Here is a 16,031-nt window from a genome sequence, read left to right on the forward strand (position 1 = left end):
TGTCATTTTAATTCTAATATTGTAATGTTCATTGAGACTCTTGTGTACCAACTAGTTATGAGTAGTTTGCATCCAGCCTATAAGAAAAGGTTGTAGCATTTAGTGGTGTTTTAGAATAGTCTTTTACTACTTGCACCCTTGGAAATGTATCCCTTTTTTTTAATGTGCATGATCTTGGCAATGGCCTTTGCCCTCTTTGGACAACTGAAAATTATGTTATGAAGTGCTGAAGATACTATTGGGATGCACAGTAATATTTTAAAATAAGAATTCTTGCAATTTAATAAATAGCTGCCACACATGCTGATCAAGAGAAAGGCCATCTTTAATGCTTCCTTTTTTGTTTTAGAGTAATGCATCAGAACCAAAACAGCCTTTAAAAAAAAAACTTGACATACTCTCACTGATTTAAAAATAGCCTCCACCAGATAATCAACTAAAACTTTATATCAAATAGATTAAAGCTTGGAGCTTTTTAGTTGACACCTTTACAGACTTAGAAATGAATTTATTTCCTCTCCGTATAGCTTGCTTTCTCTTATATGAGTGAGTTGCTTCACTGCTTTGTTTTTTTTTCTTTTTTCACAAAACAAATATGAACTTTGCTGAATGTCATAGCTTTTAAAAGAGATTTTTCTCTGTGATTTCTTGTTGAATCCATCACAAAAGTACTCCTAAATGTTTGCTTCTAAACATCACAAAAGATATTAGATATTTTACAGAAAAATGTTAAATGTTACAGCATGTCCAGTTTAACAGACATTCATTATGTCTGAAAGTACTCCCACATTTAGTAGTTTAAAATACAAATGGGTAATGTATTGAACAGGATTGTCAAAAGCATTGTATAGCAGTGAGTGCCATTTCCCAAGGGTTGCAGTTAAGAATATTTTATTTAAATGGTAATTTAATGAAAGGAATAAACAGGAAATGTATTTCTCTCTTAATTTGTAAGTCATTGAGAAATAGCAGGTTAAACAATAACTTCCCTGAACTTCATGCTAACCCTCCTTTGGGATCAGAGTGCAACAACATATTGTAAGGCTGATTTTAAAATAGTTTTAACATGCATGTATTTATTTACCAAATCTTCAATAGCACTACTATGTTTTTAATAATCAACTGAACAAAATGATGGCTTTTGTATAATTTGCTAATTTGGCATTCCATTTACTTATAAGCTTGTTTGCAATGTACTAATAACCTGAACACTGAAGTATTAGAATGAAATTTGGCACACACCTTGAGGGAACAGTTTTGTGTTTCACATTTGCCGCCTCAACCTCCATGGCTGTTTTCATTGGAAGAGAACACAAAATATAAAGTAGCACAATATCTTTCTTCAACTCTGAGACATCAGTTTGAAATTTGATGTGCACGCTCAGGACAACTTCCTATATTCCAAATAAGAAAACAAGATTAACTGTCACACATTCAAAATTGTATGGCCATCTTCAGATGTCACTTTAGTTAATGATGGCTTAATAAGCTCACACAGTAGCTTATTTTGGCAATAATCCATGATGCCCCACCACACAAACAGGCTAATAAACTACTGTGTGCCTAATCTGACCTTTCTTCCACAGTGCTGCTGCAGTCCTCCTGCCTGAGCAGTGGCGCTGTTTTGCCCCTTCAGATCATCAGAGCAGGGGTTGCAAGGAGCGAAATTATGGTGTGCACTACTCATAGGAGTGGAAACCCTGGGAAGACCAAAAAGGGGATGGATGCTATAAACCCTTGGAAGTCAGCAAGATTGGGACAAAATGTGATACACAGCCTCCCCTAGTTGAGAGGCACCCGATGCGCCTTACAAACCACATGCACTTCACCCAAAGGAGGGAAAATCCCAGGTGCATCAAAAAGGGAGCAGTACAAATAAAACCTTGCAGGATTAGGACCAAACTTAATCCCCAGCCTCCCCTAGTCCCCCATTTGCTCCTTTACAGTTGTGTACCGCAGCAATAATAGAACTTTCCCCCTTCTTTTAGAGTATATTGACATAGTGCATTAGTGCTATGTCGGGGAGATGCTGTTTTGCCTTTTTGCTGCTTTGTAGTTGCACATTTTGGCGATTGGAAGCAGCGTTAAAGAAATGTTTTCTTTTTTCTCTAACTATATATTGAAGTTCCACATTAGCATATGTTATGGAACTCTTTTTTCCTGTAACCATTACAGAGAGTTGTGCAGCAGTGATCTGAATTGCTCTTGCTGTGTTGCTCTCTAGGCCCATGATTTAATCCAAAGTGCTTGAGAGACAACACAATAATTTAACCCCACGGTAGGTTAAATAACCCCTAGTGCAGACCGTGGGATATTACAGTAGATTATTTTGGGCAAATAAACCACAGTGGATTAAAATCCTGCCAGATTACATGATAATCCACAATGGATTATTTAACCCTTCCTGGGTTATCATGTTGTCTAAACCCAGTCTATATGTGTAGAGAGGAGGAAATGTAAAATAGATCATATTATAACTTCTAAAGTGAAGTCTTTTGAATGTGGATTTACTAGGTAATTATTGGAAGACATCAAGCACATCACAAACAACCCTTTTGAAAAATCCAACAATGATTACTTTCATAAAAGCAGACAATGTTAAATATGAAACAGCTCATTTGTTAAGGACATTAACTTTATGGGATGGGTAAAACAATGGCTGACCTTGGTGAGACACAACAGACACAGACATCACTTTCTTAGCCATCCTATTCCAAAGGTCAGTGCATTTCAAAGCAAAGTACCTCTTGATCTTTTGGTTGCCTGCCAAGCCTTGGTTTGCCAAGTGAAGTGAAGACTTGATTTAACTTTCCTATTGGCATTCTGTTTGTAAGTTCATTTGTAATTCTGCCATTCTTGTTGAACATGGATGAGGAGAAGAGGGGTTAGATTTCTTACAGCTATCCCCTCTTCTGGTTCTTCCCCCAACCAAATGGTTCCTGGTGGCCTTACCAGCTTGCCCTCGGGTTTGGTGGTGCTTCTGCTGAACGCCAGGTCAGTCCAAAATCAAATCTCCCTCATTCATGATCTGATTGTGGATGAGGGGGTTGACCTGGTATGTAGCCCTGAGACCTGGGTGGGTGAACTGGGAGGGGTTACTCTCGCCTAGCTTTGCCCTCCTGGGTACTCGGTGTAGCATTAGCACCAACTTCAGATCTGGGGAGGGGGGGTGCCGTGGTCTATAAAAATACAATCTCCCTCTCGAGGCTTCCTGTTCATTCGAGTGCTGGTCTTAAGTGTCTCTACTTTGTGTTGGGTACTTGAAACAGATTAGGGATCCTGCTGGTGTACCGCCCATCCCGCTGCCCAAAAGTCCCCCTGCCTGAACTGATGGAGGTTGTCTCAGATCTGGTGTGGAGGATCCCTAAGATGATGATTCTGGAGGATCTCAACTTCCATGCTGAGGCTCCTGCATCCGGGGCGGCTCAGGACTTCATGGCTGCTGTGACAACAATGGGGCTGTCTCAACATGTCATTGGCCCAATGTATGCAAAAGGACACACACTTTATTTGGGTTTCTCAACTGGGCAGGAAGATGGTGATTTAAAAGTGGGGGAATTAACATCTATCCCCTTGTTATGGTCAGATCACTTTCTCTTGAGGTTTAGACTCTCGGCAGCCTTTCCCTTCTGCAAGGATATTTATTTATTTATTTATTACATTTATATACTGCCCAATAGCCGAAGCTCTCTGGGCGGTTTACAAAAGTTAAAAACAGTGAACATTAAAAACAAATATATAAAAATTTAAAAGCATAAAAACAACAATATCATTTAAAACAACTATTCTGGGATCAGTTAAAAAACTCAGCATGGGGGGGGGGTATTAAAATGGTCCGCCCCCAGAGGCTAATGGACTCCAATGGATTCCAGAGGGCTCTGGGGAATTTTCCTGTTGGTATGGCTGGTGCTCCTGTCGAAGCCCAGGTTGCTCTGTGGAATGCAGAGATGACTCGGGTGGTTGACACGATCGCACCCAAGTGCTCTCTTTCTCTGAGCAGAGCCCGTTCAGCTCCTTGGTATACACCTGAGGTGAGGGCAATGAAGCAAGAGGGGAGACGGCTAGAACGCAGGTGGAGGAAAACTCGAGTCTGATTGAACACGGGCTAGAGCTCACTGTCAAGCCTACTCTATGGCGGTGAGGGTGGCAAAGAGACCGTTCTTTTCCATAGCATTGCATCTTCTCAGTGTCATCCAGCGGAGCTTTTCTGGGTGGTTCGTGGCCTGTTACACTCTGGGTCAGGGCAAGAGATGGAGGAATCCTTGGTAGAACGCTGTGACAAGTTTGCACAGCACTTTGCAGATAAAGTCGCTCAGGTTCGTTCATCATGAATTGGACACCACGCTTAATGCAGCTCCGCTAGTAGAGGCATTCAGAGCACCATCTGGTCCATTTTTATTGGATGATTTTCAGTTACTGAGGCCCGAGGATGTGGACCAGGTGCTTGGCCAAGTCCAGTCAACAACTGTGCAATTGACCCTTGCATCCCTGAGAGAGGGAGTGGTGCTGGCCTCTTTAAAAGAGATGGTAATCAGACCACTCCTGAAAAAGCCTAACCTGGACCTGGGGGATGTTAACAATTACACGCCGGTGGCTAACATTCCCTTTTGGGCAAGGTGCTTGAGTGGGTGGTTGCGGGACAACTCCAGACGCTCTTGAATGAAATGGATTATCTAGATCCATTTCAATCGGGCTTCAGGCCTGGCTTTGGAACAGAAACTGCCTTGGTCGCCCTGTGGGATGACATTTGTCAGGAGAAGGACAGGGGGAGTGTGACCCTGTTGATTCTCTTCAAGCTCTTAGCAGCTTTTGATACCATGGTATCTTTCTGGATAGGTCGTCTGGGCTGGGAGTTGGAGGCACTGTGTTGCAGTGGTTCTGCTCCTACTTGGGTGGCTGATTCCAGAAGGTGGTTCTGGGAATTATTGCTCTGTGCCATGGCATTTAGGCCATGGGGTTCCACAGGGCTCTATTTTATCCCCAATGCTGTTCAATATTTACATGAAACCACTGGGAGAGGTTATCCGGAGATGTGGGTTGAGGCATTATCAATATGTGGATGACACCCAGCTCTACCTCTCCTTTTCATCAAGCCCAGGTGAGGCAGTGGCTGTTCTCAATCAGTGCCTGAGCACGGTAATGGACTGAATGAGGGCCAATAAACTGAGACTCAATCCAGACAAGAAGGAGGTACTGTTCTCCTGTCCAGCTAGGTGATGTTCATCCTGTTTTGGAGGGGGTTGCACTCCCCCTAAAGGATCGGGTTCATAGTTTGGGGGTGTTCTTGGATCCAGAACTGTCACTTGAGGCACAGGTGAACTCAGTGGCAAAGAGCACCTTTTATCAGCTTAGGCTGACATACTAACTGTGCCCTTATCTAGACAGAGATAGCCTAGCTACATGCTCTCATAACCTCTCGTCTGGATTACTGCAATGCGTTATATGTGGGGCTGCTTTTGAAAATTATCCAGAAACTTCAGCTGGTACAAAATGGCAGCAGATTTGCTAATGGGGACTGGCCAATGAGACCACATCACACCAGTCCTTTTCCAGCTTCACTGGCTTCCAGTCCAAGTCCGGGCCCGATTCAAAGTGCTGGTATTAACATTCAAAGACCGAAATTGCTTGGGGCCAGGCTATCTAAAGGAACGCCTCCTCCCATATGTACCTGCCCTGACCCTAAGATCATCCTCAGGGGTCCTTTTCCATGAGCCCCTGCCAAAGGAAATAAGGCCGGTGGCTACCAGGATGAGGGCCTTCCCTGCTGTGGCACCCCATCTGTGGAATGAGCTCCTTAAAGAGGTTCACCTGGCACCTACACTATACTCTTTTAGACGCCAGGTGAAGACCTTTTTATTTTCTCAGCATTTTAAGTCTATTAACTTCATTTTGACTTTGCTGTTTTAAAAGTGTGTTTTAAATCTGTATTAAATTCTGCATATTTGAAAGGCACTTAGTTATTGGAAAGATAGCTAACACTGTAACACCCTAAGCTATTTGGCCTGGATCCTGAGATCCCATGACTGGAACTCCAGTTATGGAACATTGGATTTTGAATAAAAATTCAATTAATTGTTACTGTTTTGAATTTTATTGTTATTATCCTTCTTAGTGGGTAGTTGAAAACCACTATTCTGAATAATGATTTTTATAGTGTAGGGTAGGGGGCACTGGGCATGAGTTTGTGGAACTAAGGGGGTGGTGACCTGAAAAAGTTTGGGAACCACTGTTTTAGAACATCCTGGGAGCTGGCACGTGAGATTGCAGGGAGAAGCAGGAATCAGCAAAAATGGTCTTCCTCCCCAAAAATTTGAGATTCCATGCCAATGAGTTTATGCCTCAAATCAGTCCCAGACTATCACTATTTTTAATGTATCCTTCAGACGTTAGATTAAGAACAACAACTAGCCTCCATCATTTGTTGCAACAGAATACTGGCCAATTATTTAGTTTTTTCAAATGTCCCCTAACATGTCATTACCTACTCCTGTCAATATTGTAACAGTAAACAAGCTTGTCAGTGAACTTGTAATTCTTGTGCAGATATAGCACCCATTGTTGGGAGTATACAATCTCATGGCTAAACAATCTGGAGCAAATTCCCTCCTTTCTTACTGTGATTAAGAGATAAAGGGAAAGTAAATAACATTAACTACAGAACAGCCTCCATCAGCGAAATAGAGTTTCTCCTCCATGCCCTCAAAATCTGCTCCAGAGGGTTGAGGGACCCCCAGGGCAGATTTTTGGGGAAATGTGGGGCGGGGTACGGGGGTGGTGGTGAGGAGATGAGAGGATAAAGTTGTTGTGTGAGTAGAAGTCTGCTCTTGCAACTTCGGATTCTGTCAGTGGGAGAGTACTTCTGATCACACTGGTAACTTTGCACTGAAGCCTGCCATAGGAATATATTGATCCTGTCTAATGAGGAAATCTGGAGTCCAGTGGCAGAGAGACTTTCCGTTTTAAGTTCATGAGAACTTAGCAATAAATACTTGTGAGCAGATGCCTATCTTTGTGCATGTCCCATGGAGTCAGAGTGGCTGGCCCAGATCACATCAGTGTTCCATGAACGTGCTATCCTAGTTGCAGGCAATGAGCATTCTTTTGTGCTTTTCCTGATCTGACACAATGACACATTTTTCTTTCTGATAACAGATGACAAAGAAAAGGCTGAAGTGCTCAATTCCTACTTTGCTTCAGTCTTCTCCCAAAAGCGGGTCTATGACCCCCATGGAAAAAGTGAAGCAGAAGTTGAGGGGGCAGGATTGCAGTTTTAGATTGATAAAGAAATGGTCAAAGAACACCTAATTTCCTTGAATGAGTTCAAATCTCCAGGGCCCGATGAACTGCATCCTAGAGTAATGAAGGAGCTAGCGGAAGAACTCTCAGAACCTTTGTCTATTATCTTTGCAAAATCATGGAAGACGGGTGAGGTGCCGGACGACTGGAGGAGGGCTAACGTCCCTATCTTCAAAAAGGGCAAAAAGGAGGAACCTGGGAACTACAGACCAGTCAGTCTGACATCCATCCCTGGGAAAATTCTGGAGCAGATTATAAAGAAGTCAATCTGTAAACACCTTGAAATCAATGCAGTGATTACTAGAAGCCAACATGGATTTGTCAGGAACAAATCATGTCAGACTAATTTGATCTCATTTTTTTATCGGGTACCCTCCCTTGTGGACTGTGGGAATGCTGTGGGCGTCATATATCTTGACTTCAGCAAAGCTTTTGACAAAGTGCCCCACGATATTCTGATTAACAAACTAGCTAAAAGTGGGCTAGATGGAACAACTATTAAGTGGATTCACAGTTGGCTACCGAATCGGACTCAAAGAGTACTTATCAATGGAACCTTCTCAAACTGGGGAGAGGCAATGAGTGGGGTACTGCAGGGCTCAGTCCTGGGCCCAGTGCTTTTCAACATTTTTATTAATGATTTGGATGAGGAGGTGCAGGGAATGCTTATCAGATTTGCAGATGACACAAACTTGGGTGGGATAGCTAATACCCTGGAAGACAGAAAGTGATCTTCAAAGTGATCTTGATAGGCTGGAGTGCTGGGCTGAAAACAACAGAATGAAATTTAATAGGGATAAATGCCAAGTTCTACATTTAGGAAATAGCAACCAAATGCACAGTTACAATATCGGGGATACTTGGCTCAGCAAAACTACAAACAAGAAGGATCTTGGAATTGTTGTAGATCGCAAGCTGAATATGAGCCAACAGTGCGATATGGCTGCAAGAAAGGCAAATGCTATTTTGGGCTGCATTAATAGAAGTATGGCTTCCAAATCATGTGAGGTACAGGTTCCTCTCTATTCGGCCATGGTTAGGCCTCATCTAGAGTATTGCGTCCAGTTCTGGGCTCCACAATTTAAGAAGGACGCAGACAAGCTGGAGCGTGTTCAGAGGAGGGCAACCAGGATGATCAGGGGTCTGGTAACAAAGCCCTATTAAGAGAGACTGAAAGAACTGGGCATGTTTAGCTTGGAGAAGAGAAGATTGAGGGGAGACATGATAGCACTCTTCAAATACTTAAAAGGTTGTCACACAGAGGAGGGCCAGGATCTCTTCTCGATCCTCCCAGAGTGCAGGACACGGAATAACGGGCTCAAGTTAAAGGAATCCAATGAAAAAGAAGAGATAGTCTCTAGTGTTTGAAAAATAGAAAAAGGTTTTTATTTTTTGTAACGAATATCTTCAATCTTTAAAAATTATGTTGTTGTAAATGGACTATTATTAAAGCTGAACGTTTCGGATCTCCCGATCCTTCTTCAGGAGCTACAAATAAATAAAGAACTTTTTTATTAACATATACAACACATTGAATTTTGTCATAAATTATATACACATTAACAACATTAAAATATGCAAAGAGCAAATGAAAAAGGAGAAGAGGGAAGGGAGGATAGGAGGACAAGAGAAAAAGACAAAAAAGACAAAGGAACAACATTGCTTTCACTTCCGTTTTGTGGCAATCTCACTCTTCCCTTAAATTACATTTTCCAACCCAAACATTTTTCAACACATTCCAGCAGGTCCCTTTCCTTTCAGGACTGCCCAACCTGTACCAGCAGGTTCAAAATTCAGCAGCAAGGGCCAATAGAACAAACACAAAGGTTTTCCACCAGACAGAGAAGAAAGACAAAGTATTAGTGGTGAATCTTTCCAATAGAACCCTCTCTGCCACAGAAGAAAGAATTCTAAACAAGGGGTTGTCCTTCGTCCCCACTCCCAGACACGACATGGTTCAAACGCGGTTCCACCTGTTTCGATTTTTCAGGAACATCAAATTGAAGCATCACTTCCACGGCCGAGATCCTGCCACAAGATCCGTGCAGACTAATTTCAGAACTCCATCCTTTTTTATGCCACTTGGACCAGTCGATCCAGCGATTCAGGTCTATGAACGTCGCATTTTACAAAATCTAGAAGTTTTGGAATCGGAAATGCAACTCACCTGGCAAAATACGTCAAATTCAGAAATGGAGGCATTATGTGGTTTGTCAAAAGATGAAAACATCGTGACAAAAGAGGCAGATAAAGGGGGAGCAGTGGTTATTCAAGACCGACGAGCATACGAATCCGAAGTGCTACAACTACAGGATGATTCATCGTATCGATCATTGACACAGGATCCAACTCCCACTATACTGTCTGAGATAAAAATCATTCTTGAAGAAGGTTTAAATATGGGGTGGATAAGTTTATCTGAATATGACTTCTTGTTGAAAAAAAGACTATAGAATCCCCCTGTTTTACAGTCTTCCCAAGATACACAAAGGAGTGTCATCACCACCAGGACGCCCCATCGTGTCTGGCGTAGGCAGCATACTAGAACCATTATCCCAATTCGTGGATTATTTTCTCAAGCCGTTCATACCAACAATGAGATCATATGTGCGTGATTCGACACAATTTTTACAAAAAATCAATAGGGCTAATATTTTGCCAGGGGATTTTCTAGTGACAATGGACGTTAGGGCGCTTTATACAAGTATTCCCCAGGATAAAGCATCTGAGATCATCTTCCAGACTCTTCAAAAACGGGAGCAACTTCATCCCCCCTCACATTTCCTTGTGGCTTTAGCGGATCTGGCCCTTCAGAAAAAATATTTTTCTTTCAATAAACGGTTCTACTTGCAAGTTAAAGGGGTCACCATGGGATGCCCAATGGCACCGGAAGTGGCGAACCTTTACATGGAAATTTTTGAAGAAACCTTTGTGTACAATAGCAATCCGTACAGTAAAGATTTAGTAATCTGGCACAGGTATATTGATGACGTATTTATGGCGTGGAGAGGCAGTGAAGACATTCTAAAGGACTTCTTTGAATGGATTAACAACAGAGACTCAAATTTATCATTTGAAAGCTCTTATGCCATAAAAAAAGTGAATTTCTTGGACATTTCTGTCCAAAAAGGTGGACAAGGGTTAACAACGACCACTTATAGAAAAAAACAGATAAGAATACCTTTCTACAATATGACAGTTTCCATCCAATACATCTAAGGAATAACCTGCCATATAGTCAATTTCTCCAGCTAAAGAGGAACTGCTCGCAGCACAAAGATTTCGAACAAGAATCTAAGGCGCTGGCCACACGTTTTAAAGCCAGAGGCTATCCACAGAAAATTATTGAAACAGCAAGACGAAAAGCCAGGCATAATACATGGGAAAACCTTCTGGAACCTAGAGTACAACATGCGTCAGATCGGATTGCCTGTGTTTTTCCATATAATGCAATAACAAAACGGCTCCGGAAACATAGATATCAGAACTGGGCATTTGTAGAGGACCTAGCAGGCTTAGCCTCAAGACCACGCATTACTTTCAGGAGGACAAAGAACATAAAGCATTGGGTAGTACATACGGACCACACACGAATTCAAAAAGACATTGCATCGACCCAACCCCTTTTGCCTCACCTGCCAAGACCCCAGGGATTTCATCCCTGTGGGTGATGTGTATATTGTAAACTTAACAACAAGGTAACTTGATTTCTGCCTTCAGCTTCCCCCCCGCATGCCATTTTGTAGAGTTTCCTAATCCTTCAGATTAGATTTTCAGAGAGCATAATGGACTTCAGGGGGAAATATGCAAAAGTTGGCTGTGCCTGCCTTTGGTTGGCAGGAGCGTTATGTAAGTGGAACTCTGCTCAGGATGCTCTCACCAGCAGAATGAAAGTGTATCCAAACCAGAAGCTGGCTTTCATTATATATATTACATTATACATCTTAAAAACCCCTTTTTGTTGTTATTGTTCTGTTAAATGGTGTACTTCTTCCAGTGTTGCTGGAATTAGGCAGGGAGCTGTCTCATGTTTCTTTGACAAATTAAAAGTAAATCGACTTTTTTTGTGATGGCAGAAATATTGATGGTGTTTGTCTCTTCACTTGCAGCTTTTGCGAGAACTGAAACACCCTAATGTGATTGCATTACAGAAGGTTTTCCTTTCTCATAGTGACAGAAAGGTGTGGCTGCTATTTGATTATGCTGAACATGACTTGTGGGTAAGTTCAAAATTACCTGGTTGTTTCACTGTATATGTGTTTATTGCTGGGGGCTCTAGAATTCTATACTTTAAAAAAACCACAAACACTGCAATCAGAATTATGAACCTTTGCCCAATTTTCATGTGCTAGCTTCATTCCCCAAGGCACATTGGGGAATGAAGTTCTCACTTCGGTGTAGCAATGTAGTCTTTCTGGAAATTTTTGTATTGGATTGGGTAATTTGCATTGGAAAATGCCCTAGACAGTCATCTAATCTAGCATCTTGATTTTATTGGCATTTAGTAAACAAAGTTTTTTTAAAAGTACCCCATGTTAATTTTTGCCTCAATACACCACAAATATTTGACATGAAATATTGAAAGGGGAAAATGAAAGCACACTTGATGTGATATAAATGTTATATTACGTGGAAATTGTACTAATCTACTTGTAAAAAAATAAAGCATGTACTTCTCTTACATTGTGGAAATTTAAGGAAAAAACCCAAATGTAATGAAAACTGTTGGTACAGTAACTTAAAGAAGTGTGCAAAATTTACTGACAACCACTCCATTATTTCAGCTTTTAAAATCATTAAAAGCCAGTATAATGCATAATCATTACTGATGAACGACTTGCGTTGGTTTTTCCCCCTTCCCCGTCAACTTAAAGATGTATGTATACTCTCTCACTTATTTGCTAGGGATAATCACCTTAAAAACATTAATTACGACTCTGAAACTGCAAAGCTTGCCTCGTGTTTTATTTTCAATAGGCATCCATTCATTGTTACTGATGATCTTAAGAAATAGAAAAATTTCTGTGGAAAATAAAATCCTAGATTTATTTATTTATTGCTTTTATATCCCACCTTTTTTCCTTCAAGGAACGCAAGGTGGATTACATAATCCTCCTCCTCCTCTCCATTTTATCCTCACAACATCAAGCCTGTGAGGTTAGGTTGGGCTGAGAGTCAGTGAGTGGCCCAAAGTCACCCAGTGAGTTTCATGGCCGAGTGGGGACTAGAACCCAGATCCCCTGAATCCCAGTCCAACACTCTAGCCACTACACCACACTTGCTATTCATTTTTCTTGGAAAATCACTGCCTAGCTGTCATGGAGCAATGTTTTTTTTAAAATAAATAAATAAATTGGGATGTGAAAAATACACTCAGTCTCTGGGTTTTTTTATAATGACTGCCAGAAAGTTTTCAGCTTTCTTTTAATTTATTTATTTATTACATTTATATATCACCCCATATCTGAAGTTCTATGAGCAGTTTACAAAAGTTAAAAACAGTGAATGTTAAAAACAAATATACAAAAATTTAAAACCATCAAAAGCATAAAAACAATATCCATTTAAAACAGCTATTCTGGGGTCAGTTAAAAAAAAATCAGTATATGTTGTTAACCGCCAGGGAGAAGAGAAAAGTCTTAACCTGGCGCCGAAAAGATAACAATATTGGTGCCAGGCAAGCCTTGTCAGGGAGATCATTCCACATTGGGGGCCACCACTGAAAAGGCCCTCTCCCTTGTTGCCTTTCTCCGAGCTTCCCTTGGAGTAGACACTCGGAGGAGGACCTTAGATGTTGAGCGTAGTGTACGGGTAGGTTCATGTCGTGAGAGGCGTTCCATCAGGTATTGTGGTCCCAAGCCGTGTAAGGCTTTATAGGTTAAAACCAAGGGCCTAGGTGTGTCTAGTGCATCTTTTGACACTCTTCTTTGAACAACAGATCCTGATGGCATATCAGTGTATATCCACCCAATAACCAAATAAGAGACTAAAGACAGGATATCTGTGTTCAGGTAACCCTATAATTACTCTTAGTGGGGCAAATTACTGCAGGTGTAAGGGGAGAAATTGGGATCAGAAATTAGTATTTGGGGAAGGAATAAGCCCCTAAGCATCATGGATGTGATCATGTTTGGAAGGAACTAGCAGCAACTTTTAAGAAAAATAGAAACAGCAAGAGATCTGATCACAGATCTCTTGTATCTCATTTAGTTTGATCTCAAAAAGTGCTTCCTTAATTTCTAAAGCCTTGTGCAGTGTTGCAGATACAAATGAAAGAGAGGCTTGAAAAACAGCCTGTTCAGATATTGATTACAAATTGGAATTTTAAATGTGCAATCATTTTATGTTCTGAATCCTCATGTGTAATGTGAAAATCAAACCCTTTGCCCTATGGAAGCATTCTTGTTACTTCTGCTTTTGCCTGACCAGCTCAAGCTATACCGAATTAAGACTACACTAACATGAAAGTTAGGTTTGCCAATGACAAATTGGTGTATTGCTTACATTAGTAAAGGAACTGTATTATGAAAAAGAAAATTACGAAAGGCATGAGTAGTAGTTTACTGCCAAGAAAAATATACTCACACAAGGTTCAAAGTAAAAAAACTTGGATCAAATTGTATAAAGTCATGAGACTTCATGCTACTGCATGCATCACATAATTTAATTAGGTAACTTGTTCTTGCAGATTTATTAACTTGCACCCACTCACGTTTGAAGTTTTCCCCATCAAAGTTAATTAAACAAAGACTGAGTGTAGACTCCGTAGTTCGAAAGTGTCATAGGCTCATTATGAATAACTTCATTTTATATACATCAGATGAGTTTGTTTGCTTTTAAAGACAACCACAAAACCATTTTTGCTGCTAAAACAAGAAGTATGTTTAAAAATCCAATTTGCAGATCTTGCCAATTAAATACTGCTTCTACTGTTTAAAAGTCACCACGTGACCATTGCAAAGTTACGTATTTCATAGTGTGCTATCCAGCTTCCTTTGCCTCTTTTCATTCAGTACACCATTACAATACATTACGACATTTCCTAGATTGTGTCTTTACTAACAGTTTTCATATAAGTGCTACCAGAATGTTCCTGTGTTTGTACTTCGAACGGTTTGCTCCTCACTTTTTAGCTCTTGTTGTATTTTCTTAAATGTTATGTAAAAACATGTGGAAAAGTGCATACTTGCTTATCACTTTAGATTTTAAATCTAAAAGGATTTGATTTTTTCCAGTGTTATTTTATGAGAATTTCATATTGACAAGATACTTTCATATTGGTGTTCTTTTTATTTCCAGCATATTATCAAGTTCCACCGTGCCTCAAAAGCAAACAAAAAACCCATGCAGTTGCCAAGATCTATGGTCAAATCACTACTTTATCAGATTCTTGATGGAATCCATTATCTCCATGCAAACTGGGTGCTTCACAGAGACTTGGTAAGCACTATCAGTTTTGGATTATATTTGTGAATATATATTTGCGAATAAAATGCAAAATGTTAATCTTGTGGATCACTGTACTTCATCCTATGGTTGTTAAATACTATTAGGGGTTTTAAAGTCAAAAGTAAACCTTGTTATCATTGGTTTTTAACTGCAGCATCTGCCACAAGTCATTGATGATGCACCCAGTAAATAAATGTGGATATTAGTATAAACAAATAGTCGGTGAACACTTTACATTGAAAGAGCAGTTAACTATTAAAACTGGTTACTGGGTTATTTTGTCATTGTAAAACTCAATGTATTTCCTCTTAACCGTGGAAATAATTTCTTAGGAATAAACAACTGGGCTTGTAATTCTGTCATCAGTTCAAATGACCTCTGAACGATATGAAAAAGATGTTTAGAAAAGCTATCTAAGAAGCCACCCTTCCCGCTAGATCACTTTCATGATTATATCAATAGACATGTTGCTCCCAAGTTTCCAGAAGGGAAAAAATCAGCACAAGTGAGAGCTTCTTAATTGTTTTGTGGGTCTAGTTTTATTTCCATTAGATTTACTGGATTTAATGGAGTATGTAGAGTTTAAACTTTCTTCTCTGGGTAGCAGGGGAAAAGTTGGTTACAAATCCCAGTATTTAATTAACTGCAAATTGGTATTGCCTAATTACTCTCTCACACAGAGAGAAATATTAATTCAAATGCACTATTGAAATGCATTAAGCCACACTGATTCTCCAGTGCTTATGCATAATTTCTGAAAAAGGAGAGATAAGTGTTGATATGCAGTTTGGGTCCAATGGGTTAAATCCAATGGGAATCCTCTAAGTACAGTGGTTCTCAACCTTTTTTGCTCCATTCCCGCCTTTCACCATTGTTCAGAATATAATTCCCACTTCCCAAGATAGTCTTACTCAAAAGGTGCATTCCAAATAATATGCATATAATATTGAAAACCTTTAATTTTTTTTATATTAGTCCCATTTAAAGGGGCGATGCAACGCATGGCCCCTTTTACATTCTCAGCTCCCATGCTTTGCATCGCCCCTTTAAATGGGAAGCTTGAAACTTCCAAGATAGGGAGGGAGGGAAAAGGGAGCAAAGGCCTGGCTTTTGCAGACGACATGACACTTTTCTGGGATGTTTTTAATAACGTGTAGGAAGACATAATCTACAGGACATCATACTTTGCTGAATAGTGGTCCCAATTCCCCCCCCATGGAACCCTAAAATTCCCCCCTGGGGGGGAATTCCCCCCTTGTTGAGAACCCATGCTCTAGTGCTATAGG

General features: G+C 40.5%; 1 protein-coding gene across 6 annotated transcripts in view; it reads left to right on the top strand.

Annotated features, from left to right (window-relative positions):
* The window catches only part of CDK19 (cyclin dependent kinase 19), a 134,724-nt gene that overhangs the window by 55,727 nt on the left and 62,966 nt on the right, over window positions 1-16,031 (top strand). For 4 of the 6 annotated variants that reach the window (XM_063124791.1, XM_063124793.1, XM_063124789.1 and 1 more), the window contains 2 exons: window positions 11,406-11,516; window positions 14,596-14,736. The exons of 1 other annotated variant lie outside the window; for it this stretch is intronic. In XM_063124791.1, the coding sequence (XP_062980861.1) occupies window positions 11,406-11,516; window positions 14,596-14,736 (252 nt within the window). The remainder of the gene's footprint in view (window positions 1-11,405; window positions 11,517-14,595; window positions 14,737-16,031) is intronic. One more of the 6 variants, XM_063124792.1, reaches the window with a different exon arrangement.

Source organism: Elgaria multicarinata, chromosome 4 (assembly GCF_023053635.1).
Source record: "Elgaria multicarinata webbii isolate HBS135686 ecotype San Diego chromosome 4, rElgMul1.1.pri, whole genome shotgun sequence".
In the NCBI taxonomy this organism is placed as follows: domain Eukaryota; kingdom Metazoa; phylum Chordata; class Lepidosauria; order Squamata; family Anguidae; genus Elgaria; species Elgaria multicarinata.